General features: G+C 35.6%; 2 protein-coding genes across 2 annotated transcripts; one reads left to right on the top strand and one right to left on the bottom strand.

Moving 5' to 3' along the window:
• Nucleotides 1-10,848: 10,848 nt before the first annotated feature.
• LOC147293530 (CASP-like protein 2C1) lies at nt 10,849-13,604 on the bottom strand. Its single transcript, XM_086233772.1, has 3 exons — nt 13,368-13,604; nt 13,146-13,287; nt 10,849-11,220 (listed from the first exon to the last, which is right to left on the bottom strand). Exons 1-3 carry the CDS (start codon nt 13,520-13,522, stop codon nt 10,966-10,968), a joined length of 552 nt encoding a protein of 183 aa, XP_086089898.1. The 5' UTR covers nt 13,523-13,604; the 3' UTR covers nt 10,849-10,965.
• Nucleotides 13,605-21,332: 7,728 nt separating this feature from the next.
• On the top strand, nt 21,333-22,208 carry LOC147293529 (nicotianamine synthase-like). The gene has a single exon (XM_086234434.1). The coding sequence runs from the start codon at nt 21,354-21,356 to the stop codon at nt 22,206-22,208; it is 855 nt and encodes a 284-aa protein (XP_086090560.1). The 5' UTR covers nt 21,333-21,353.
• The last annotated feature ends 2,238 nt before the right edge of the window (nt 22,209-24,446 follow it).

The raw sequence follows: 24,446 nt of genomic DNA, 5'->3' as shown, positions 1-24,446 counted from the left end.
GCTTAAGCTAGTTTTTCCTTTTGTTATTTCTGATACACATTGTGCTTTCGTTCCTCACCGTAATATCTTAGACAATGTCATTGTGGCGTATGAAACGGTGCATGCTATGCGTTCTAGAAGAGGTTCCTGCTCTCCTAAGGTAGCTTTGAGACTTAATATGACTAAAGTCTATGACCGGGTGGAATGAGACTTTTTGTGGGCTGTAATGCTTCAATTGGGGTTTGCTCTCCCATTTGTGGCTCTGATAATGGATTTCATATCTATAGTTTCTTATTCAGTGATTTGTCAGGGCAAAGTTTCAGGTTATTTTGTGCCAACTAGAGGCATTCGACAAGGAGATCCTATTTCTCCATATTTATTTCTCTTAAGTGCTGAGGGGTTTTCAGCTTTATTACAACATGCAAAGACGTGTGGGGAGTTGTCGGGTGTTTTGGTGGCGGCTAATGCTCCGTCAATTTCTCATATTTTCTTTGCAGATGATAGTTTACTTTTCTTTGATGCTACAGTTTCGGCTTGCCATGCTTTAAAGGGTATTTTTGCTCAATATGAAGGTGCTTCGGGGCAAGCTATTACTCAGGATAAATAAGCTCTCTCTTTCTCTCCAGGTACTTCTGAGTCAGTTCAGGGTGATTTGATTTATATTTTGTAGGTTTCAGAGGTTGATTTTCATGAATGATACCTTGGTCTTCTTACTATTGTGGAGAGAAATAAATCTGAGGCTTTTAATGGTGTGGTAGGGCGTGTAAACAAAAAGGTTGCTGGTTGGAAAGAGAAGTTCCTCTCTTGCCTTGGAAAAACGGTGTTGCTTAAATCTGTAGCTCAAGCAACACCTACTTATACTATGAGTGTGTTTAAAATTCCCAAAAAACTTTGTAAGAAGATGATCTCTCTTATGGCACGGTATTGGTAGGATGGTATCCACTGGGTGGGTTGGCCTCGTTTGTGTCGTTCCAAGGAGATGAAGGGATGGGTTTCCGAGATCTAAGTGTTTTCAATTAAACCCTTTTAGCTAAGCAAGAGTGGTGCATTCTTCTCAATTCAAATTACTTGGTTTCACGAGTTCTCCGTGCGAGGTATGTTCTTGCTTGCTCTTTTCTTGAGGCTGTCAAAGGGTGAGCGGCATCATACATTTGGCAGTCCTTGTTATGGAGGCGTGAGTTATTAGTTCTTGGGTTACAACGTCGAATTGGTAATGGTGAGGATACTTATATATATATATATATGGTCATCTGTGGTTGCCCCGCATATCTACTTTTCAGGTTTATTCACTGCCTTGTTTGCCTTTGGATGCCTCTGTTGCCTCGCTAATTAGTCCTAATGATGGCTGGAACGCTGATTTTGTTCAAAAAAATTTCATGGAGGATAATGTGGATGCTATCATGTCTATCGCATTAGGTCCTACTTCATCTTTGGATCGGTAGGTATGGCATTTCACGCCAGCAAGTCATTTTACAGTAAGTAGTGCATATAAATTGGGTATGGAGGTCAAGGCTTTGAGTCTGCAGGTGGGTTCTTATTCTTCTTCTTCTACCTCCCTTGCATTTTGGCGTTGGCTATGGGCTTTGACTGTCCCTACTAAGGTCAAGGATTTTTTGTGGAGGGCATCTCATGAGGATCTCCCATGTATGGTTGGTTTGCATAAGAGGAAGATGGTATCAGATGTTAGTTGTGTTAAGTTTTTAAAGTATCTTTTGGAAACATAAAACATCTTTTATGTTCTGTTTTGTTTTTGTGGCTCAAGGCCTATCAACTTTTAATTAGTTTACTTTATAGGCTCTGTCTAGTTAATAGGTCCAGCTGTTAATGATTGCTTTTTGGCATTCATTAACTAAGACCTCACAAGGTTTATCTGTACTAGCGTACTGAGGTTTAATCAGAGCAGCAGAGTTTATTTTGGTGCCTTTTCCTATTCTGCTATTTTCATAGTTTCTGGTTTGTTCTTCTTCACAGCTTTTGTGTGGTATTGGGCTTGTGTACTAGTGTATCTTTGTTATTTCACATGGTATCAGAGCCACAAGGGTGGTGAACTGAATTTTGTCCAGATCCCTTGGTGAAGAAGATCAGCCAGTGGTCTTATTTAGAATGGATTCGTCAAGTCGGGTTGTCGGCCTCGGCATAGAGCTGCTGAATCAGTCAAATTACAAGATTTGGAGATCTTGTATGGAGTCTTATCTTATTGGAGAAGATCTGTGGGATGTTGTTGCTGGGTCAAATATCACCAAACCTGAAGATAATGTAGCCAATACTGAAGCCTTGAAGAGATGGATTATTACAAACGCGAAGGCTGAATTTGTGTTGAAGAGGTCTATTTCTCATGGGTTGTTTGATCATATTATCAAGTGTAAGTCAGCAAATGACATTTGGGAGACTTTCAATAGACTGTTCAATAAGAAAGACGTTGGTAGACTACAAATGTTGGAAAATGAATTGACAAATACAACTCAAGGTGATCTCTCAATCTCTGAATTTTTCTTGAAGATTAAAAATTTGTGTTCCAAGATCTCGCTTTTAGATCCAGATGAGCCTGTATCTGAAGCACGAGTAAGGAGGCATATTGTTCGTGGCTTGAAAAAAGAATACACTCCTTTTATCACCTCAATTCAAGGGTGGGATCGACAACCATCCTTGGAAGAATTTGAGAATCTTTTATCGTCTCAAGAAACTCTAGCTCGCCAAATGGCTGGAGTTTCCATCTCAAGCAACGCAGGAGAAGCACTCTTCACAAATAGGAGGAAGGGCTTTAAATTTGACAAGAAGAAGTTCAAAAAGTCTGATACTGCACCTGCAGATTCATCTACTCATAAGGATAAGAAGGTTTTCAAATGTCATCGTTGTGGAAAACTTGGCCACATCAAGAAATATTGTCGTGTGAAACTGAATGAAGGTAATCTAGTCGAAAGAAATGGTGGCTCTCATGGTTCTGGCCATTTAGAAGATGAAGATAACTGGAGGAATTGTTTCTTGGCAGAAAATTCAACTATTGATGCCTTGGCGTCCATTAATCTCCAAAATGAATGGATTGTAGACTCTGGTTGTGGCCACCATTTAACAGGTGATGAGTCAAACTTCTCCAGCTTGCAACCACATGAAGGGAAGGAAGCCATGGTGACAGCTGACAACACAGTTCACCAAGTTGAAAAAGAAGGTACTGTGATTGTTAATGATGGAGGTAATAAGTCTATTACTCTAAAAAATGTTTTCCATATTCCTGGCATGAAAAAAAATTTATTCTCAGTAGCAAATGCTGTTGATGCTGGCCAGTATGTTTTATTTGGACCAAAAGATGTGAAATTTCTTCGAAATGTTGAAGTCATACAGGCAGATGTTTTGCACACTGGAAAAAGGGTAAAAGATGTGTTTGTTTTGTCTGCTTCCTCTTCGTATATTGACAAAGTAAGCTGTAATGAAAACGTATCACTTTGGCATGCTAGATTGGGGCATGTGAATATGGAGAAATTTAAAGTAATGGTCCAGAAAAACCTTGTCAATGGTTTGCCTATTTTGACAAACTTTCCCAGCAATGCGATTTGTGAAGGATGCCAATTTGGTAAGGCTCATCGCCTTCCTTTTGGGAAATCTTTGTCCAGAAGCAAGGCTCCCTTGGAATGTATTCATGGAGATTTATTTGGACCTACCAGAACTTCTTCATTTTCTGGTTTTCGGTATATGTTGGTCCTTGTTGATGACTTTTCAAGATTCACGTGGGTCTATTTTGTGAAGCACAAGTCTGATGTTCTCTCCAAGTTTCAGGAATTTAAAGAGACCGTGGAGGGTGTTCTTGGCTTGAAAATTAAATGTTTTCGCACAGACAATGGTGGAGAGTTTATTTCTGAAAGTTTTTTTAAATTTTGTCAGAAATGTGGAATTAGCAGAAAGCTATCATGTGCTGAGACTCCACAGCAAAACGGAGTTGCAGAGAGGAAGATCAGACATCTATCTCATGGAAACATGTAGAAGCTGGCTACATGCAAAAAATCTACCAAAAGCCTTGTGGGCAGAAGGTATGGTGTGTGCATCTTATGTAATTAATCGAATGCCTCTAAGTCCTAATAATATGAAGTCTCCTTATGAATTGCTATTTGGAGAGAAACCTAGTGTGAAGCACTTCAAAGTCTTTGGCTCAGTTTGTTATGTTCATGTGCCAGAATCAAGGAGAGGTAAGCTTGATGCAAAAGCAAAAAAATGTATCTTTGTGGGCTATGATGAAAGGAAAAAAGGCTGGAAGTGTATGGATCCCGAAACTCATAATTTTGTTGTTTCAAGAGATGTGGTTTTTGATGAAATATCTTCATATTTTGGTTTGGATGCTGTATGTGATGGTGAAAAGTTAAATAAGCATCAACCTACAGTAGTTGAGTTTTCTACTTCTTCTTCCCTGGAGCAAGGTGAAAGGGGGAGTTTTTGTCCTCAAGATAAGGAAGCATTGGAAGATGGAAGAGCCTCACAGGAAGAAGAGCTTGAAACAAATCAAAGGCCAAGAAGAACCATCACCAAACCAGCAAGATATCGGGATGAAAACTTTATAAGCACTTATTCTTGCTTCTTTGCAGGTCAAATTGATGATGAAGAACCTTCCTGCTATGAAGAAGCTAAAGATATTAAAAAATGGAAGCAGGCCATGAATGAAGAAATGCAGGCCCTTATGAAAAATGAGACTTGGGACCTTGTTCCCAAACCTAATCATGTGAATCTTATCACATGCAAATGGGTATACAAATTGAAACGGAAGGCTGATGGAAGTATAGATAGATTTAAGGCCAGATTGGTTGCTCGTGGTTTCTCTCAAAGCTATGGAGATGACTATGAAGAGACTTTTAGTCCCGTAGCAAAATTGACATCGGTTCGTGTGGTGATTTCTTTGGCAGCATCTCAAGGATGGAAGCTTTGGCAGCTTGACGTAAAAAATGCGTTTTTATATGGAGATCTTGACAAAGATATTTATATGGAGCAACCAGCAGGCTATTTATCCGAAACAAATCCAGACTTTGTTTGCAAACTAAAAAAGGCTCTTTATGGGCTTAAACAAGCGCCACGTGCATGGTATGGAAAAATTGCTGAGTTCTTGCAATTTTGTGGTTACTGTACTTCAAGTTCAGACTCTAGTCTATTTGTTAAGAAGCATGGAGACCTGCACATGGTGGTTCTTTTGTATGTGGATGATATGATTGTGACTGGAAATGATGAAAATGAGATTGCAAAGCTACGGGCAGAACTTTCTACTCGATTTGATATGAAGAATTTGGGTGAGTTAAGTTATTTTCTTGGCTTAGAAGTGAAAAATATAGGGAATGGAATTGTCCTATCACAAGAAGGATATGCTCAGAAGCTTGTTCAAAAATTTGGGTTGAAGCTCTCTAAGAAACGGTCTACTCCACTTGATAAAGATAAGAAATTGAGAAGTAAGGAAGGATCACTTCTTCCAGATTCTAAAACTTATCGAGCCCTTGTTGGTAGCCTTCTCTATTTGACTATAACAAGACCAGATATTGCATTCTTAGTTGGACTTGTCAGTAGATTCTTGCAGGAGCCTCGAAAGCCACATTTAGAAGCTGCGAAGGATATTCTAAAATATGTACACTCTACACTTGATTTGGGACTCTTCTACAAAAAAGGTGGTCAGTTTTTGCTGAGTGGATACACAGATGCTGACTTGGGTGGAGACTTAGACCAAAGAAAGTCCACATCTGGTTATGTTTTTTTCTGCAATTCTGCAGGAGTCTCTTGGTGCAGCAAAAAGCAAGACTCAGTGTCTCTTTCTACAACAGAAGCAGAGTATAAGGCTGCTACACTTGCTGCACAAGAGTGTGTTTGGCTTCAAAGACTCATCAAGGATGTCTATCTGCCTATTCACAAGCCAACTACTCTGTTTGGTGACAATCAAAGTGCGATCAAGCTTGCTTCAAATCCAGTGTGTCATGCTAGAACAAAGCATATTGAAATTGAGCATCATTTCATTCGTGAGAAAGTTCTTGATGGTACAATCAACAATGTGGAGGTGAGGAGTAAGGATAATGTTGCAGACATATTCACCAAGGCTCTCTCCAAAGGACCCTTTGAAGCTCTTCGTGCAAAGCTTGGGCTAGTTTCCAAAAATCACTTTAAAGGGGAGTGTTAAGTTTTTAAAGTATCTTTTGGAAACATAAAACATCTTTTATGTTCTGTTTTGTTTTTGTGGCTCAAGGCCTATCAACTTTTAATTAGTTTACTTTATAGGCTCTGTCTAGTTAATAGGTCCAGCTGTTAATGATTGCTTTTTGGCATTCATTAACTAAGATCTCACAAGGTTTATCTGTACTAGCGTACTGAGGTTTAATCAGTGCAGCAGAGTTTATTTTGGTGCCTTTTTCTATTATGCTATTTTCATAGTTTCTGGTTTGTTCTTCTTCACAGCTTTTGTGTGGTCTTGGGCTTGTGTACTAGTGTATCTTTGTTATTTCACAAGTTGTGCTAAGTGTGGTATGCTTCCAGAGAATGTGCTACATGCTGTATGGGGTTGTTCGGCTGCCAGGTTAGTTTAGAAATTTTTTCCTGGTTTCTCACCTTTTAAAATCTTGGCGTGGCTCTAGTTTTGCAGACTTTTTAATGGTTGAGATGTGAGAATTTACTGCCATGGAAGAAAACTAGTTTGTTGTGCTTGCATGGAGAATTTTGTTTCAACGTAATGCAAGGGTACACGAGAAGTCTTCGCTGCCTGCTGCTGTCATTTTTGAACTTGCTTTGTAGTATTGTGATGAGTTTTCTCGGACCCAATTGTCCTCTAGTAAGCCGCAGGGTGGTCGGCAGCGGGGTGGCCAAAGTGTTCTCCTTTTTGGTTCCTTTAAACTAAATATTGACGGTGCTTACAATCCTGAATTGAGTGTGGTGGTGTGGGTGCAATCGTTCGTGATTCGCACAGGGAGGTTGTGATGACTATGGCCCAACCTCTTGGTCACATTGCTTCACCTTAACAGGCTGAGAGAATGGCGTTGTTATCCGGGCTTCATTTTGCTTTTGGTGCTAGATTGTCTTCTTTTAGGTTAGAATCTAATACTCAGTTGATTATTAATAGATTTTAGCGTATTGAAGAGGATCTGGCGCCGGACGAGCACCTTTTGGAGGAGGCTAAAAGTGTTTGGCGGAATTTTCTTAATCCTAGTTATGCTTATGTATCTAGATTTGGTAATGGGGCTGCTCATGTTGTAGCTAGGTTTTCTCTAAGTAGCGAACAATCTGCTAGTTGGGTTGGGAACAGCTACAAGCTTATTGTAATTCGTTTTAGGGCCCGTTTGCCACTACTTTTTGGAAGCGTTTTTACTTAAGAGCTCTTTTAGTGGAAGCACTTCTATTAAGAAGTATAAACAAATTTTTATAAAAAATTATAAGTGATTCATGCAAAAGCACTTGGAAGTGCTTCATGAGAAAACACTTGACATGCCAGGTGCTTCTCAAAAAATTTCTTAAAAGCGCTTTTATAACCCAAAACGCTTTTATTTATTTCTGTCAAACGCAACCAAAAGCGTTTTTACTAATCTGAAAGCGCTTTTGACAGTTATAAAAACAATGTCAAACGAGCTCTTAGTCTTCTTCAATAAAAATTTTAATTTAAAAAAAAAAAGTAAGGGACACATTTTGACTAACTGTAAAATGTATAATAATGCTAAATGAGACATATTTTGAGTAACTATGAGAAACTATATTGTATAATAATGCTAAAATTATACTCATATCCAATGACGGATCTAGAAATTTTTGTCGCTCAGGGCAAAATGAGGAAGTGCTCAAATATTTTGTTTGAAGAGAAAGAATTAACTAACATTATTTTCATTCATGAAAGAGAACACTGTAGTTGTAATATTTTTGCCCTTACAAGCTGCAAATTCCCCTTATCAGCCTCTATTTAGGCATTTTCTCAAACAACTTGCCTATACCCTTGAAAACTTCAAAGATATGTTGAGTTGTTGGGGAAAGCTCGTGACTGGACAAAATGATGAATAGGGCACTTTCCTTCACTCGACCCATATAGGTCCACCCCTGCTCATATCCTCATCGTATTAAATCTAGTCATTGAGTGCTAAATTAAGGATTAAGCCCAAAACCTTCCGTAACCCCCACCAGAAAGCAAAACCCTAGTGATTCTTGTTGGCCCTCACATGTTCAAAACTTATTAATTGATTAGAGGACATAAACCTTAGAATCCTAAAGAGAGGGACATAAAATCCAATGGTTCATACACAGTCTCACATAATATCAGAAGTTCAGAACCTAAAATCCAACAACATCTCACCTCCTTTAGGCCAATTTGGAGCAATTCACTACCAAAGAGAGGATTGCTTGAGAGGGATTTCTTGAGGACATTTAATGCCTTTATCAGACCACTTGCCCATATTTTGCCTATAAAAATGCTTTATTTTTAGAAAAGAGATACACATGGATGGAGGAGGGGAAACTCTGCCAAAATGGTTTCAAATTTGTTACTTTGAGTGCTCATTCAAAACACAAGCCACTTCACCCAAATACATGATTTCTAGTCCAAAAATCACCAAGTACTCCAGTCAATACGCCTCAAATCCAAGCCAAAATTACCCTTAAGAACCCTCAAATCCTCAAAACTCAAACCTTAAATTTAAAGCAAAAGGCCCCAACACAACCCATGCAATGCTCCTTCACCACTTTACCATGGTTCTTGCTCCCACACACCACATCCATTTTCATTCACCATGTAGATTCAAAGGTCATCCTCATTACTATTGTGCTTTATCCTAACAATACCGCAACAGGGCCTCTTTTTCTAGGTCGGCTTTCCTTCGAGAGGTTATGGGCTCAACTCCAACCCATGGGTGAATGTTCTCATCTTCAATACTATCTAGCTGGAGCACTCATAAAAAACGCCCTAACACCTTCGTAAAACTTCCATTGTTCATATTGTATTCATAGCAATAATATTTTTAATTTATCATAAAGTTTGAGGTGATCATGGCTCAAGCCCAGCCTCGTCATGAGTTTGGGATGGTCTGACCCATGGTTTGGTGGTTGTGCTTGGACCAACCAGCCTAAGGTCATGCCAGATCAGGTTATGCCAGTTCGGGTTAGGCCAGTATTAAATGGACTAGAAGACCTATAGGTCAGCCCAATCCATTATACACCTCTATCTTGCTGCTCACCTTGATCAAACACCCTTGAATGAAATTTAATGCTGCGGTTAATCAGTGGGTTTGGCAACTGCCAAAGTAATTGGAAAGACAAGAGTATATTTCTCTTTTTTGGATTTGTTAACTTTTTATTCAACTTAACAAATTTAATTAAGAGATAATTAGACTTATATTCTTTATAAAAACAGTTTTTAAATAGAGACCATGAGTGTTTTAAAATTTGTAAGAAAATCATTTTAATTCATAATAATTTATAAAAAAAATCATTTTAATTCATAATAAAGTTCTTCCTCGATTTGAAGGGTATTTCTCCCTATTTGAAGGGTATTTCCCCTCTTAGGTTATAGAATGGGCTTTGTAGAGGCTGCGTGTTAGGTTTTAACTCCGAGATTTTGGGCCGAGCCCAAAATCTTAGAGTTAACCTAACATAAAGCCGTCAAAGAAGAAAAATAAAAGAACTTAATTAAAAACCTTAAATTACTACCGGTCTTAATCTAAAAAAGACTCATAAAATAGACTGCACTCTAAGGGGGGTGTATTCAATTAAGATTTTAATGGACTTTTGTAGAGTTTTTAAAAGTCATTGACTTTGGTAGAGTTGATGGATTTTTAATGACTTTCATAAACTCCACATAGACTTTGACAAAATTCTATTAGAGTTTCCTTGACTTTTCTCATAGATTTTGAAGGATTTTTATAGACTTCTAATAACTTTGATATAATTTTTTATTATTTATTTTAGGATTTCTCCAATATGTTTTTTATTTTTTTGTCCTTCGTGAGTGAGTAGAATGAGAATGAGCTTCAAGACCGAGATGCATGTGTTATAAATTGTCCTAATATTGCAAACAATATAAAAAGTTGGGGCTAGAATTGTAGGGACCAAAATTATTTTGTTCCATAATTTATTGTAAGTGTTCTGAATTTTATGTTTTTATGTTGTTAGACTGACAAATATTGTGTTTTAACTAGTTGTTAGAATTTGTCTAATTGAATTGACAGGTTGAGAACATTATCTGATGTGATGGTAACATTATTTCTCAAATTCTGAATATATAATCTTGTGATTTTGTTGAGTACTTAAAGATTGTACGTGAAGTGGTTGGTTTGAATATCTTGCTGTTACATTGCATTGTGAGAACGCTATTGGTTCCAACCCAGGATGAGAAGTTAATTAAAATATAAGAGAAAAAGAAAATTAATATAAGAGGATATAGTAATTAGAAAAAAATAAATTAAGAGGTGGGTGAAAAAATAAGATTAGCGGGTTTAGCATCACTCTTTAAAAAAAAAAATACAACTTTTTTAATAGCTTTTTAATATTTGAAATCCTTTGAAATCTGCAGGGGGAACGCTGGAGAATTATTGACTTTGATATAACATAATTTACAATACAAAGTCCATGAAAGTCTTTTAAAGTCTATCATTTAATAAAGTCAATGACTTTTTGAATACCATGTCACTTTTATAGACTCTCCAAAAGTCTTAATTGAATACCATAGACTTTTTAAAAGTATTGATTGAATACCACCAGACTCTTATAAACTCTTTAAAAGTTTTGATTGAATACCACCAGACTTTTATAAACTCTTTAAAAGTTTTGATTGAATACCACCAGACTTTTTAATTCCATCAAAGTCATTTAAAATTCTAATTGAATACACCCTCCTAAGTCTCCATTTAATTAATTGCTTGATTACTTTACCCCTTATCAATAGTTTCTTATAGACTTTAGTTATTGATGGATATTTTGAAATTCATTTTATGTAATAATAATAATAGACTAGATCAACATACATAATACAAATATTTGCTTAGAAATAGGTCAATCGCCCACTCACCCTATGCTCTTTAAGCGAAGAAATTGTTTTGGTGAATAAAGCCTAAACAGATTGAAGGCTGTGATGAAGGATATGAAAGCCATTAGGAAACATGCGATATATCCAATTGCCAATGCCCCACCGATTTGAAAGCAGAATCTTGTGTATTTGTTGCACAACTTCATCCATTGAAAATCTTTTGCGCCTGTTACTGCTAATAGTGAAGCCTGAAACGCAGCTGAGTTTGCAGCAAATGTGATGTACACTGCTATCTGTTTAACAAAGTATATTTCATTAATTTCTTTTTAATGGAACAGAGTTGCATATTCACTCCACATGTAACAATCAAAAGAAGAAAAGGGTAGGTCCATTTATAATTTTATATGCTACACAACTTAAGGGTACTTTCAAGAGATTTTCAAGTTTTTAGAGATGAAGGAATTTTAAAAAAATATATTACTATTATAAATCGAGAAGCTATCATTTGGTTACAAACTTCACCAAAAATGAGTTTACTTAAAATACCATTTTCTAACATACTTTATTGACTAAAACAACTATTTATAGAGGATAAAACTGTAAAATAAAATAATGAGGTAAAAACCCAAAAAAAAAAAAAGAAGAAGTGGCAATTACATGTAACTCACTCCCATCTCCACTCACTCATTCGCTCTTTCTCTCTCTATCTCAACTATGTGGCAGTTATTATGCACAGTGCTAATAATTAGGAAAATGCTAGTGGACCATGTCATTGTAGCACATTTATAGTACCACATGATGTTACTTTATAGCCACCTTTGATCTTTTCCCCTCTCTTCCTCTCTCTGTTTAGATTAGGAAGCCACATCATATGTTGTACAATAACATGATTCTCCAAATATTACACAAAAATTTATGGTATGATAAGAGAACAGCAGATCCAATTCTAAGCAGATGCTGGACTGTATGAGGCCCAGCACAGAAGTATAGGCCTCCAAAACTTTTAACAAGCCAAGGTTCTCTCAAAATGTAGGCACAATTCAAATTTAGCCCTAGTGCTGTAGCCAATAATGTGGGCAGCAGTAGCCTTAAGAAAGTTTAGGCCCAATTGGGAAAGGAAATATAGTGGCGTGGGCCATGGCTTTGCATGCGGGGCAACATGTCCCAATGACTTTTCTGCCTATGGATTGGCTTCTTTGTACTTTTTTATTTTTGGGGGATGCTAGGGAACTTTAATGCATAATTTAAAGTAGTTACGAAACCTTTTTGTCTTGAATTATTTATGACAATGCTAACATGGTATACAAATGACAAATTATAGAGGTATTTTTCATAGAACATGTCTAACATCAAAATTTTGGAGGAAAAGTCAATACTGAACCTTTTTTGTTTCAGACTTTTCAACCAAACTTACCCTGTAAAATTTGCAATTTACAAGCCATGTTAGCATTAGAGATGAAAAAGCCAATGAAGCTAGCAGATTGGGACAAAGTGGCACGCAAAGTAGAGTTTGGTGGCTGTAATTTTCATAAAACGTACATGTCTAACATCAAGATATTGGAGAGATACTTCCCTCTCCCATTACTGATTTTATTTTTTATTTTTTTTTATCATATCAATTTGTACCCACAAAAATATCCTTTGATGTTTTTTATTTATAAACCGCATGAGCATAAGTGATAGAAAAGTCAACGAAGATGACGAATTTGAGTAAAGTAGTACGTAAACTAAAATTTCACGAGTAGAGTGAGACAAAATAAAGTTTGAAATGTAAAGTAAGACCTGAGTGATAATTTAAGAGTTTTGTTATAAATAACCTTTTTAAAAAAAAATTCAGATCATTACAATTTATTTTTCAAATTAATGATTGTATAACTTGTAGTTGTACGTGTTTTAAAGAACATGGTCCTAGAATTGGTGGTGGAGAACAGAAGAAGGGAGGAAGATGAGGGAGAAATGAGGCAGGGATAATTGGGAGACAAAAGAGACTAGGGAGGAATGGAGGATATTATGAGAAAGGAGAGGGGTGAGTGTTAAATGAAGTTCTCAAAAGACGTATACGTACAATAAAGACAGGTACAACACAAATACATTAAATATACATGGAGGGATTGAATATTCCAAAGCAATCTTTCTAATCAAGTTGTCTAATCCTTTTAACCTATTACCTTCTTTTTATTTGGACTCATAAATTAAGGGGAAAGGGTAATACTAATACCTGATCCAGTGAGAAACAAAGCCAAGCTAGGTATATGTTTGACCCTTTCTGATCATTTGCTTTGACCCAAGCTGATATTGAGGACTTGCCAAGTTGAAGCAGATTATAACCAGCAGCCACAGCATCAACATAAACCAAAATCCTTACCCAGGAAAACCAAATGTCAGAGAGAAATTATGAGAGAGAGAGAGAGAGATCTAGAGAGATGTGCTTTGTGCTTACTGGAGGGCATTCAAATCTCTGAAAGTAGCCTTTCTAGAAAAGAATACCAAAAATTTGGTTTGAGTATCCAATCCTACTAAACAAGCAGCAAGGACTAGGATCAACACTGCACAAAGCCGCAGAAAAGCTTCCGTTTTTGCCATCCCATACTTCATTTTCTCAGACTGATGTGATGAAGCTGTTCACATTCGTTCCTCTCAGTGCTATACCAATATACCATGACTTCATTTATTGTATGAGTTGGTGCATGCCATTATGCCTATTGGGTAGCTAGCTAGGGGTTTGGTAAGCAAGGACTAATGGTGTTAATATGCCCACGTTGTGCATGGTTAAGTTTTGAGTCTCACATCAATTAATGTATATAGTTGAACCCATAACTCTAGCTAGCTTGAATTTTTATGATGAAGTGTTGTTCGAAATCGATATTGATCTGGATTAGATACTTGATTAGTCACCATAAAAGTAGTCAATTATATAAATATTTTGCAAAAAGTTGTGGATCAAAGAACTAGAGGTGCTTAAGAATTAAGATAACATTGTCCAAAGGTGATGGTTGCCAAGTGGATCGCCAACTTGCCCCCTAAAATTTCATGCTTACAAGTTGCAATAATCCCCTTCTCAAGTTGCATTTATCCCATTTTTTCTAGTCACTTATTTATGGTCTATAGATGATATAATGTTAATTCTGCCTCTCTTTTGTTTCTAATTTTTTATTAAACAATATTAATGGAGGGAGGCGAATCAAACTAGACACTCAAATATAAAGACAAATACTTTTAACCACAATAATTACAAACCTCTACCATTCCATTTATCAATCGAAAGAAAAACAGCCAAAAAAACCAAAAGTACATTATCTATGTATGGGAAAAATGGGTGTATATTCACTTTCATATACATTAGGAAACTTTCCAAAATCTATTTAGAAAGTTTTTGGATTTTCTATTATTTAAACGAGAAAAACAATAAATGTACTTAAACATCATTAAGATCGATGGAGGATTGAAATGGACCCAAATTTAGGGGTGGGCACCGACCAGTACAGTCCAATGCTCACCCCAAATTGTACATTGGACTGTATAATTAATCTAGTCTAGTCCAGTACTATAGAACTGAAATTTTTGACTCATAACTGGACCAAACTGAACTGGAACAGTTCCAGTTTAGTCCAGTTTACTGTTTGGGACTGGACCTCACTATTTGGGTCTTAGCCCAATTAGTGAGAGGTGACTGGAGGTTGCTTGAGGAGGAGGGAGTGGAGGTCACCGTTGGGGCAGTAGTCAATGAGGAGGCAGGTGTAGTGGGACACGTCGATGCGGGCGTAGAGTGTAGGGAGGAATGGGTGGTCGAGCGCGGAGAGGATCTGGGCCTCCATTTGCACGTGGCTTAGCTTCTTGGCGATCAGGGACTCCTTATCGACGACCTTCAGGGCGAAGCAGGTGTTGGCCGCGGGGTAGTCCCGGAGGCAACAGAGGAAGATGCGCCCGAGGTTGCCTGTGCCGAGGTGCTAGAGGAGCTTCAGGTGCCGGAGGTGGAGCTTGTTGTCTGAGGAAAAAGTGGTGGCGGCTTTGTTGGCAGACCAATGCGGGTCCGATTTGCGGTGGTGGAGGTGAGTGGTGGTGGTGGTGACGGAGGAGGAGATGGTGGAGAGGCAGGACTCGTTGAAGCTGAGGGTGAGGTTGCTGCGGGCTAAGCTGGAGCAGGCGCTGGAGGAGGAGGCAAAGGTGCGGTCGGTGATAGTGGTGGAGATGGAGGTGCAGCTGGTGAAGCTCAGGTCCAGATCTGCGTAGTCGGATATAGGGAAATGGGTTTCTTCGACGTCCATGACTGTTGGCTAGGTAACTGGTGCATATATATGTGCTTGAGTTTTTGAGTGCTGATCGATATTGATGACAGCGTGAATGTGGGCTGACTGCGGTCTGCGTGACTGCATGAGTGTCTGAAGTCTGAGTCGGGGGTTTGAGTGAGTGAGTGACTGTGGCGTGAGGGACCTGAGGGTATTGGGGTTTCAGACTTTGAATTTGAAGTCTTTGAGTCAAATGTCAAAATGAAACAGTTTGAGTCAATAGAAACAAATTAAATGAAATTGTTTGACTGTTCAGTCTGTTTGAGTTTGTGTAATTAAATTGGGGTTTTAAACACTTAAGTCACTTAAACACTTAACTATTTGTATAATTAAATTGGGGTTTTAATTTTCATTGGGGTTTCAATTGTGGTTATATATATAGTTATACTTATATAGTTAATTAGTTATATATGTTATATATTTATTACTTATACATGTATAGAGTAATTAATATAATTTAGGGTATATGATTATAGTTGATTATGAGTCTAATTGGGGTTTCAATTGGGTTTATATACTTATATAATTATATATGTTATATACTTATATAGTTATTACTTATATATAATATATGTATAGAGTAATCAACTAATTAATATAGTTTAGGATATATAGTTATAATGTATTAGGATATAGGGTTATAGTTGACTATGAGTCTAATTGGGGTTTCATTGGGTATATAGTTATATATGTTATATACTTATTACTTATATATAATATATGTATAGAGTAATTAACTAATTAATATAGTTTAGGGTATATGGTTATAATTGTATTAGGGTATAGGGTTATAGACTTATAGTTGACTATGAGTCTAATTGGGGTTTCATTGGAATTTCAACTGGGTTTATATACTTATATAGTTATTAGTTATATATGTTATATACTTATTACTTTTAGGGTTTACGGTATAGATTATTAGATTATAGGGTTTCTTTTAAACTTTAAACCCTAAACCCTAATACATAATTTCCTCTATTAGAAGTTTATAACTGATTAACTATATACTATATACTATATACTATATCCTATAACTATAATAATTTTAGTATATAGGGTTTAGTATATAGATTATAGAGTATAAATAATATACTAATTTTATTATAAAAGGTATAACTAAAATTATATACTAAAACATTATTATATATACAGAATAATAGGTTATATGGTTATATAAAATATATTTTAGGGTCTAAAATATAACTAGGTTAATATTAATTTTATTATCTAAAATGTGTAAAATGTGTGTAAAAATGTATGTAAAAATATGTGTAAAAATGTGTATAAAGTGTATAAAAATTAAATATATATAAAAATTTAAAATACATATTAATTAAACGGTTCAATCTAGTCCAGTCCAGTTCTATGAAGTGAAAAACCGGACCTGAACCGGATTGGACCAGTCCGGTCCAGTTTTGGTCAAAACAGTTTTTTACGATTTTTTTCCCCCGATTCGATTCGGTGCACCCAATTTTTGGTTCGATTCGATGCACCCGGTTTCCAGTTTAAACGCCCACCTCTACCCAAATGATTTTCAATTTTTCATCATACCCAGCAAGGAAGGGAAGCCGGAATGGAAAGGTGTTGCTTTCATGCATTTTTGGAAAGGTGTTACTTGACTACAATTAGAACACAGTCCCCACCACATATAATGTGCTCTGACTCCCCCTCAACTGCCTCACACTCTCAATTAATGAATGCCATCGTAGTTTGGTTTTACAGCTATTCTAGACTTCTAGTTAACTCATCTTAATAGCTAGTAGCATCTTCAAAAGCAATTTTTGTTTTTTCCCCTAAAAAATGTGTTGAATCAAGTAACCTTTTTATGTTATTTTTATGACTTCGCATTAAGACTCAGTTGATTTACAACTAATAGTTTTCAAACAGTAATTGATCGATAAGTTGGTAATGACCATTAAGCATATATACAACTAAAACAATATAAACTCTCCACCTCAGAGAGAAGGTCACAAGACTCACAACTCAGTTTCTTTTCTTTCTCTATACAAAAAAAAAAATGTTCATCTCATTGATCCTTCCATGTTTTTTTAATAGGATCCATATGGCAATGGGTTGCTTATTTTCAATTATGGGCTTTTTCACTTTTGTCTCGCGTGAAAAAGATTCGAGTCCTGGGCCCTGCTTTTGAAAAGTTGCTTGAGATGTAGTGAAGTTTCCTTTTGTTTTCGGCCTTGGGCCCGTCCTCGTAAAAAAATAATACTAATAACGCATTTAAGCAAAGTATCTCCATAATTACTGCAAACATGCACTTGTATATATATATTTTCATTGATAGATTATTCTTGTAAAAAATTAGCCAAATCGAAAATTATTTGCCTATCTAATTTTGATCAAATAAATAGACGAACCAAATATTTTCGATGAACCGTCTATTTGTTTGATCAAAATTAGATAGGCAAATGATTTCCAATTTGACTAATTTTTTGCAAGGATGATCTATCAATAAAGATGTAAAAAATGAACAATTCAGATCGACACAAAACGACCCGTGTGGGCCTCAACAAGGTTATATATATATCAGCTCCTTCTATTGAGGTATACCTCAACTTATTTATATTGAGGTATATCCTATTAGGGCCCACACGAGTCGTTTTGTGTCGATCCGAACCGTTCATTTTTTACATCTCCATTGATAGATAATCCTTACAAAAAATTAGCCAAATCGGAAATCATTTGCCTATCTAACTTTGATCAAATCAATGGATGAACTAAATATTTTCGATGAAACTATCAATTTGTTTTATCAAAATTAGATAGGCAAATAATTTTCGATTTGACTAATTTTTTGCAAAGATAATCTATTAATGAAGATGATCCTTGCGAATGGTTCGGATCGACACAAAACGACTCGTGTGGGCCCCAATAAGATCATATCTCAACATAAATAAGTTGACGTATACCTCAGTAGAAGGAACCTGTATATATATATATATATTAGAAATGATCACTCGCTCATTATAGAGCGAAGAATTCCACGCCCACTTGACTACCTAGCAACCACATAATGAGAAATTCGATAATCGGGACCATCATAACATTTTTCTGGAAACTTAAAAATGTTAGATTTTTCATTACTATTTGTTTGGAATTTGTATTCTGCAGAAACTGAGTTATGACCTGATGACTTAACTTTAGGTGTGTCTTTCGTGATTTCTTTGTGATTCCCAAAAATTTCCGAAGCAAAAGGAGCAGTTCTTCACAATAATATTATTTGTACCATCTCATTTATTGATATCCATAACAGACCCATTCGTCGCCTCCATCACTAGTGCCATCACCACCACCATCGTCGTCGTCATCATCGCCACCACCACCGCCAATGTCGCCGTTGTTGCCACCTCCAATACCCCAATTTTTGCCACCACTATTTCTCCCACTGTCTGTGGGCCATCACCCCTATTATTATCGTCAACTCACCACAAGCATCATTTTTATTGTTGCCACCATCACCATCACTCTTTTATAAAATTACTATAAATTTCGTATTTAAATTCTATTATTATTACATTTATCTAAACAAGAGAATTAAAAAATTCTAGAATTTTAAATCACGTCATTTTTAATTTCTTCATTTGTGAATTACTTAGTAGTTTCAAACTATTTCATCCAAACGCACCATTAGTGAAATAAAATTAAGAAATTTTATTCGGCCCTAATCGCTTCAAGCTCGATATGCATCCCCAATCTTCATGCTCTGCATCTTCAACCTTCCAGCTCTGCATCCTAACCTTCAAGCTCACCAAAATTAAAGAGGATGGAGGTCTGGGCAACTCCAAAAGCATGATATCAGACCATAAACCAGCCTTGCAAAGACTCTTCTAAAATCTGAAACTTCCTCCCTCTCTCTCTCTCTCTCTTCCCCCTCCCCTTTCTCTCTCTTTGTATGTCGATGGTAGTGTGGGTTTGTGGAGCGAGGGAGATGAAGCAGAGTTGGTGGTGAGGCAGAGAAGACGTACGATAGAAAAAAAAAAAAAAAAAAACTTTGAAAAACAATGTTTAATCATTTTTAGAAATGGGGTTGTTTTTGAATATTTTTTAGATATCCATTTCAAAAAATAGTCTACCAAACACATTTTTAAAATTTAAAAACAATTTTGTGTTTTTAAATACAAAAAACTGTTTTTAAATAGAGTACCAAATAGAGCTTTCCGATGGTCTGATCGGTCGTAAATTCTTAATTAATAGTGGCAAATTTAGGGATGTTTCAATTCGCAGTGGAACAAGATGGAGAAATATGTTGCTTCTCTCTTCTTTTCTTTGGCTGGTCAGTTAGTGGAAAAAAAAAAAAAAAAAAAAAAACTTAAGCGAATTACCAAACATGCTCCTCTTTTTCTCCATACAAAATATACGAGTGAGGCATATCTACAACACATTGCTCCCACAATTTTAGGATCAAGCCAATATTCATGGGTCAAGTATCTAAGATAAGAAATCTGAGTTTATGGGACCAATTAACTCATGGGTTACTCGTCTTTGAATCCGCCCTGATTATAGATGTTGAGTTTTTTTTTTCCCCTCCTTTTTGGTGCCAACACATAGCTGTGATGTCTGCAACAACTTATCAAAACATTAAAGTTTGGACATACAATTTGACCCTTCAAGGAGACTATCTGTGTCTCTGTCTCAGGCATTTCCCATGCCTAGGTGATGATTTAATATAGAAGTTTAAAGAGGCCTCTTTAAACTTCAATAAAGGCTGATCGTTTCTAAATTCCATATACAATTCCATTCACATTGTAGTGTGAACGTGAACTAGTTTTAGCATCTGTGGTTTTAGTAGTACTTCATTATCTTTGCGTTCATGGAACGAATCTGCACGTGTGGAAAGAATCTTAAGTCGCATCCTTAGCTAAATCCAAGGAAATTAATATTTGGGATGTGATGGCATATATTTTGAGGAAGTTAACACGTGCAGGCTAATACTGGGGAGGTAGTGTTCCATACTTCCATCATATATAGGATGATTTAATATAGAAGTGTTAAAGGTTTTATTGATTTATAAAGCTAGTGGTCGGCACGCGCACGATATGTGCAAGAGAAGTTGTTGCATTTGTTGAAGTAGAATGTGGCAGGAGAAGTAATGTGTGAGGGAGAAATTTCGTGTTTGTTAATTTATTATTAATCATAATCTCTCGTATCTATCTGATTAAACTCTAATCCGAACGTTAGAATGCTTACCTAATTGTGACTACATCAAAATTACATAAGTGTGACTATGTCACAGTCACATCTTTTTTTATCAAACTCTAAACAATTATATATCTTAGATATGTACAAATTTTAATGTGACTGTATTGTGACTGGTAAATAGTCACAATTATATACTAAACAAAAATTAATAAATAAAAAAAGCATTAGAACCCTAAATCAGGCATTCGTTACGCTTGTAAAGAAATTTTGCGTCCTAAGCTTTTTTTTTTGCCCCAAATTAATAGTTGTTATTTACTTATAGCATCTTCAATGCTTTTCTAAACCTTTTCCCAAATTTAAAGTTTGAGAAAAATTAATGACATAAAACATAGATCAAACTATTCCCTAAAATCTCCCTATATTTGAGATTTTCCTAAAAATTTTCCCAAATCAAGTTGAATGGATGAGGCTTGTCAAGCTCTCCCCAAACCCCAATCATGTGATTTCTAAATTTATAATGAATAAATAAATAACGTTATTGTTTAATTTTGCTCTTAAAATATTTTAGAAAAAACGTATAAGGGAATACAAAAACATTTTGATATATTGTGAATTGTTATTTTTGCCGTCCTTTTCTAATAATTCAGGAAACCCAAACAGAGGCTATTTAGTATTTACTGAACTCGGGAAAATTCCATTTCTAACTTATATATATGACTTGAGTAGTAAATCAAGATCCCATGGCATGAAGCACCACGCTTCAGTTGACCACGTACTACAGAGATTTTAGGACGTAACATATCAACCTCAGGCTCCAACACTCACGAATCATCACAGAACAAAACCAATGAAAGATTAATAAACTAATCAATGCAATCCAAATTCTCACTTGCTATAAATACATGAAAAAACCCTTTCCACAAGGCAGAAGAACAAACCCAACGCACACTGTCTCGCTAATCCACAATTTAATTTCAATTACAACACAAATGGCTTCCCTCCAAATCTCCAACTTGGAAACCCAAATTCCTTCCGAGCTTCTTATAGGTCGCATTATGCAACTCCACACAAGCATTTCCAAGCTTGACTCCCTTAGACCTTCCAAGGAAGTCAATTCCCTCTTCACTCAGCTTGTGAAACTATGCACTCTTCCATCATCCATAGACATTAGCACCATACCCCAAGAAGCCCAAACCATGCGTGAGAGTCTCATCAATTTATCTGGCCGAGCTGAGGGCCTTTTGGAGCTTGAATTCTCCACACTCCTAGTCCAAATTTCCAAGCCTTTGAACAATCTCAACCTCTTCCCCTACTATGGGAACTATGTCCTACTAGCCAATTTGGAGCACAAAATTCTCATTGATAATGGGGTGGTGCATCCCAACAAGGTAGCCTTTATTGGGTCAGGGCCAATGCCTCTCACTTCCATCATAATGGCCACCCAGCACATGAAATCCACTCATTTCGATAACTTTGACATTGACGAAAAGGCTAATGACGTGGCTCGCCGGATTGTTGCTTCGGATTCCAAGCTAGAGAAGAGGATGAAGTTTGAGACACAAGACATAATGAAAGTTGGTGAGAGGCTTGGAGAATATGACTGCATATTTTTGGCAGCTCTGGTGGGAATGAACAAGGAAGATAAGGTGAAGATTCTTGGGCATATTAGGAAGTACATGAAGGAGGGAAGTGTTTTGCTTGTGAGGAGTGCAAAAGGGGCTAGAGCATTTTTGTACCCTGTGGTTGAGGAGCATGACCTGATGGGATTTGAGCTGCTTACAATCTTTCATCCCAATAACGATGTGATAAACTCTGTTGTTCTTGTCCGCAAGCCTATCTTCTAAGGTTAATATATTTCTTATGATATGCTATTATTGGTAACCAAGTTATTTATCTCTAGTTAAGTGTGGTTTTGTTTTTCGTTTTTCTGCAAGTTGACAATAAATTGAGGGCTACTAGTACTAGGATTTCCTGTAGTTTCTCTTGAGTGCTACAAAAAATGTTGTTATCTTGTATTAATCAATGAAGAAACAAGCATTGATCTTTAAATTTGCATGCATTAATTACATCCGGTAAGTAATTAATATCATGCATTCAGTGGCCAAAAAAAAAGTAATATCATGCATTCTATGTTGAAGAATAATTTTTTGTTGAAATAATTAGATATAAAACCAAGAGGCATACATGACTTTGAGTAAAACCCGAAGGTTTTTTCTTTTCAATATAAATTCATTTTAATGATACCGCGTGAGATTACTTAAGATTTTGCTGAATCAACCTTATTACTTACAATTCCTATATTACTCTTGTGTATTCATATGGAAACTTTTAATGTGAAATTAATAACTATCATATTTTAAGCAATTGTTAATCAACAATTATGATTATGACAATCAAGTTATTTCTAATTAAGTTTGAATTTTGAATGCTCTGATATTTATGTTTATGTGTCATCATTTTTGTTTGGATCTAATATATTTTTCTTGGGTGGTGAATTAATGTTGGTAATTCGTTCTTATGTAACTTTTGGAGTCAAAGTAAATAATCATTTTCTTCTTTGATCTTCTTCAAAAAAATTTTTTTTTATCTTCTTCTTATATATATTTTATTATGCTCAATGTTATTGTCTTCTTTTTTTTGTTTTTCTTTTATATTCCTTAATTTTTTTTACTTTATTTTTTTCCTTTTTCCAAACTAAGTGGGAGATATATTCTTTCTCTTCCATCTTTTTTTCATCCTATGTCAAAGGTATAATCTTATTCTATTTCTTATTAATCTTCTTTTTTCAACCTATGTTAGAGATACATTCTTTTTCAACCTGAGTTAGAGGGATCTTCTTCTTCTTATTATTTCTCCCATCTCTTTTTTTCATCTGAGCCAGAGGTATATATTTCTTCTTTTACTCTATTAAATACCAGAATTAAGCATCACACACATGCGATTGAAGAATGATGGAAGTTACAATATAATAAGAGAAAAAGTAGAGTGACCTTAGTTAATCACCTAATTTTAAAATCTAATATTAAACTTGTCCAATGTGAAAGTTGACAAAAAGAGTTTCCAAATAATAGTATAAATATAAAAGTTATAAAACTACTCGATCATGTACGTTGATTTCTGAGATTTTTTATTATTTTACTTTCGATAACGAAGAAAAGAAAAAACTCAATACAAAATTATCATTAATATAATATATAGTTGTGAATATTTCAATCATTTTCTACTGCAAAAAGAAAAAGAAAACATATTTTTGAAACTTGGGGTTCAAGAATAAAAAATGACTGTATATAATTGTAATAGTAAAAAATAAAGTAACATCACGTTGCATACTCATGTGGTGTTACCAATCTTCAAGCTAGTTTCATATCTTTTGTAGAGTTTATACCATTTCATTCTACCGATAATTATGAAAAGAGCACATTTCAAGTAACACGTGATCAGGTCCAGTGGACTGTATGAAAAGGTTCCTGAGACATAGCATGAGAGGCCCATTAATTTTATTATGTAGATTGTTTTTTATTTTTTATTATTAATTAAATAGCGTCAATGAGTTTTAAACTCAAGATCCGCTCCGAAAAAGGAAAATTGAGTGATCGACATCCATTAAACCAACTTTTATTATAATATAACTTAAAAGGTTAAATATAAAAATGGTTCACAAACTTTACAGTAAATCTCAATTTAGTCTATTAATTATAAAAAATGTCAATTTGGTCCACAAACTTTTCAATTAACCAAAGCAATACAAACGCTAACTTTCATCTAAAAATTAACGGAATTGGTCACATGAAAATGTAATAAACATACTAAAATATCTCTGAAAATGTGGTCACTTACTATGCACATGACCACTTTTCGTTCAAATTTTTAATAGAAATTAATGGAATGAAATGTGCGCCTCTGCTTTGGTACAACTTGAAAAGTTTATAGACCAAATTAACACTTTTTATAATTAATGTACTAAATTAAGACTATAAAGTTTGTAAACCATTTTTATATTTAACCCCAACTTAAATATAAGAGACTCACTTTTTATCTTTCTGACAAATAGAGGTCCACCTTAGAAACCATGCACAAGTGAC

This window comes from Dryas octopetala, chromosome 2 (genome assembly GCF_963921425.1).
Source record: "Dryas octopetala chromosome 2, drDryOcto1.1, whole genome shotgun sequence".
Classification (NCBI taxonomy): Eukaryota; Viridiplantae; Streptophyta; class Magnoliopsida; order Rosales; family Rosaceae; genus Dryas; species Dryas octopetala.
Note: the sequence above shows the minus strand (reverse complement) of the source record. Positions and strands in the feature narration are given on the sequence as shown.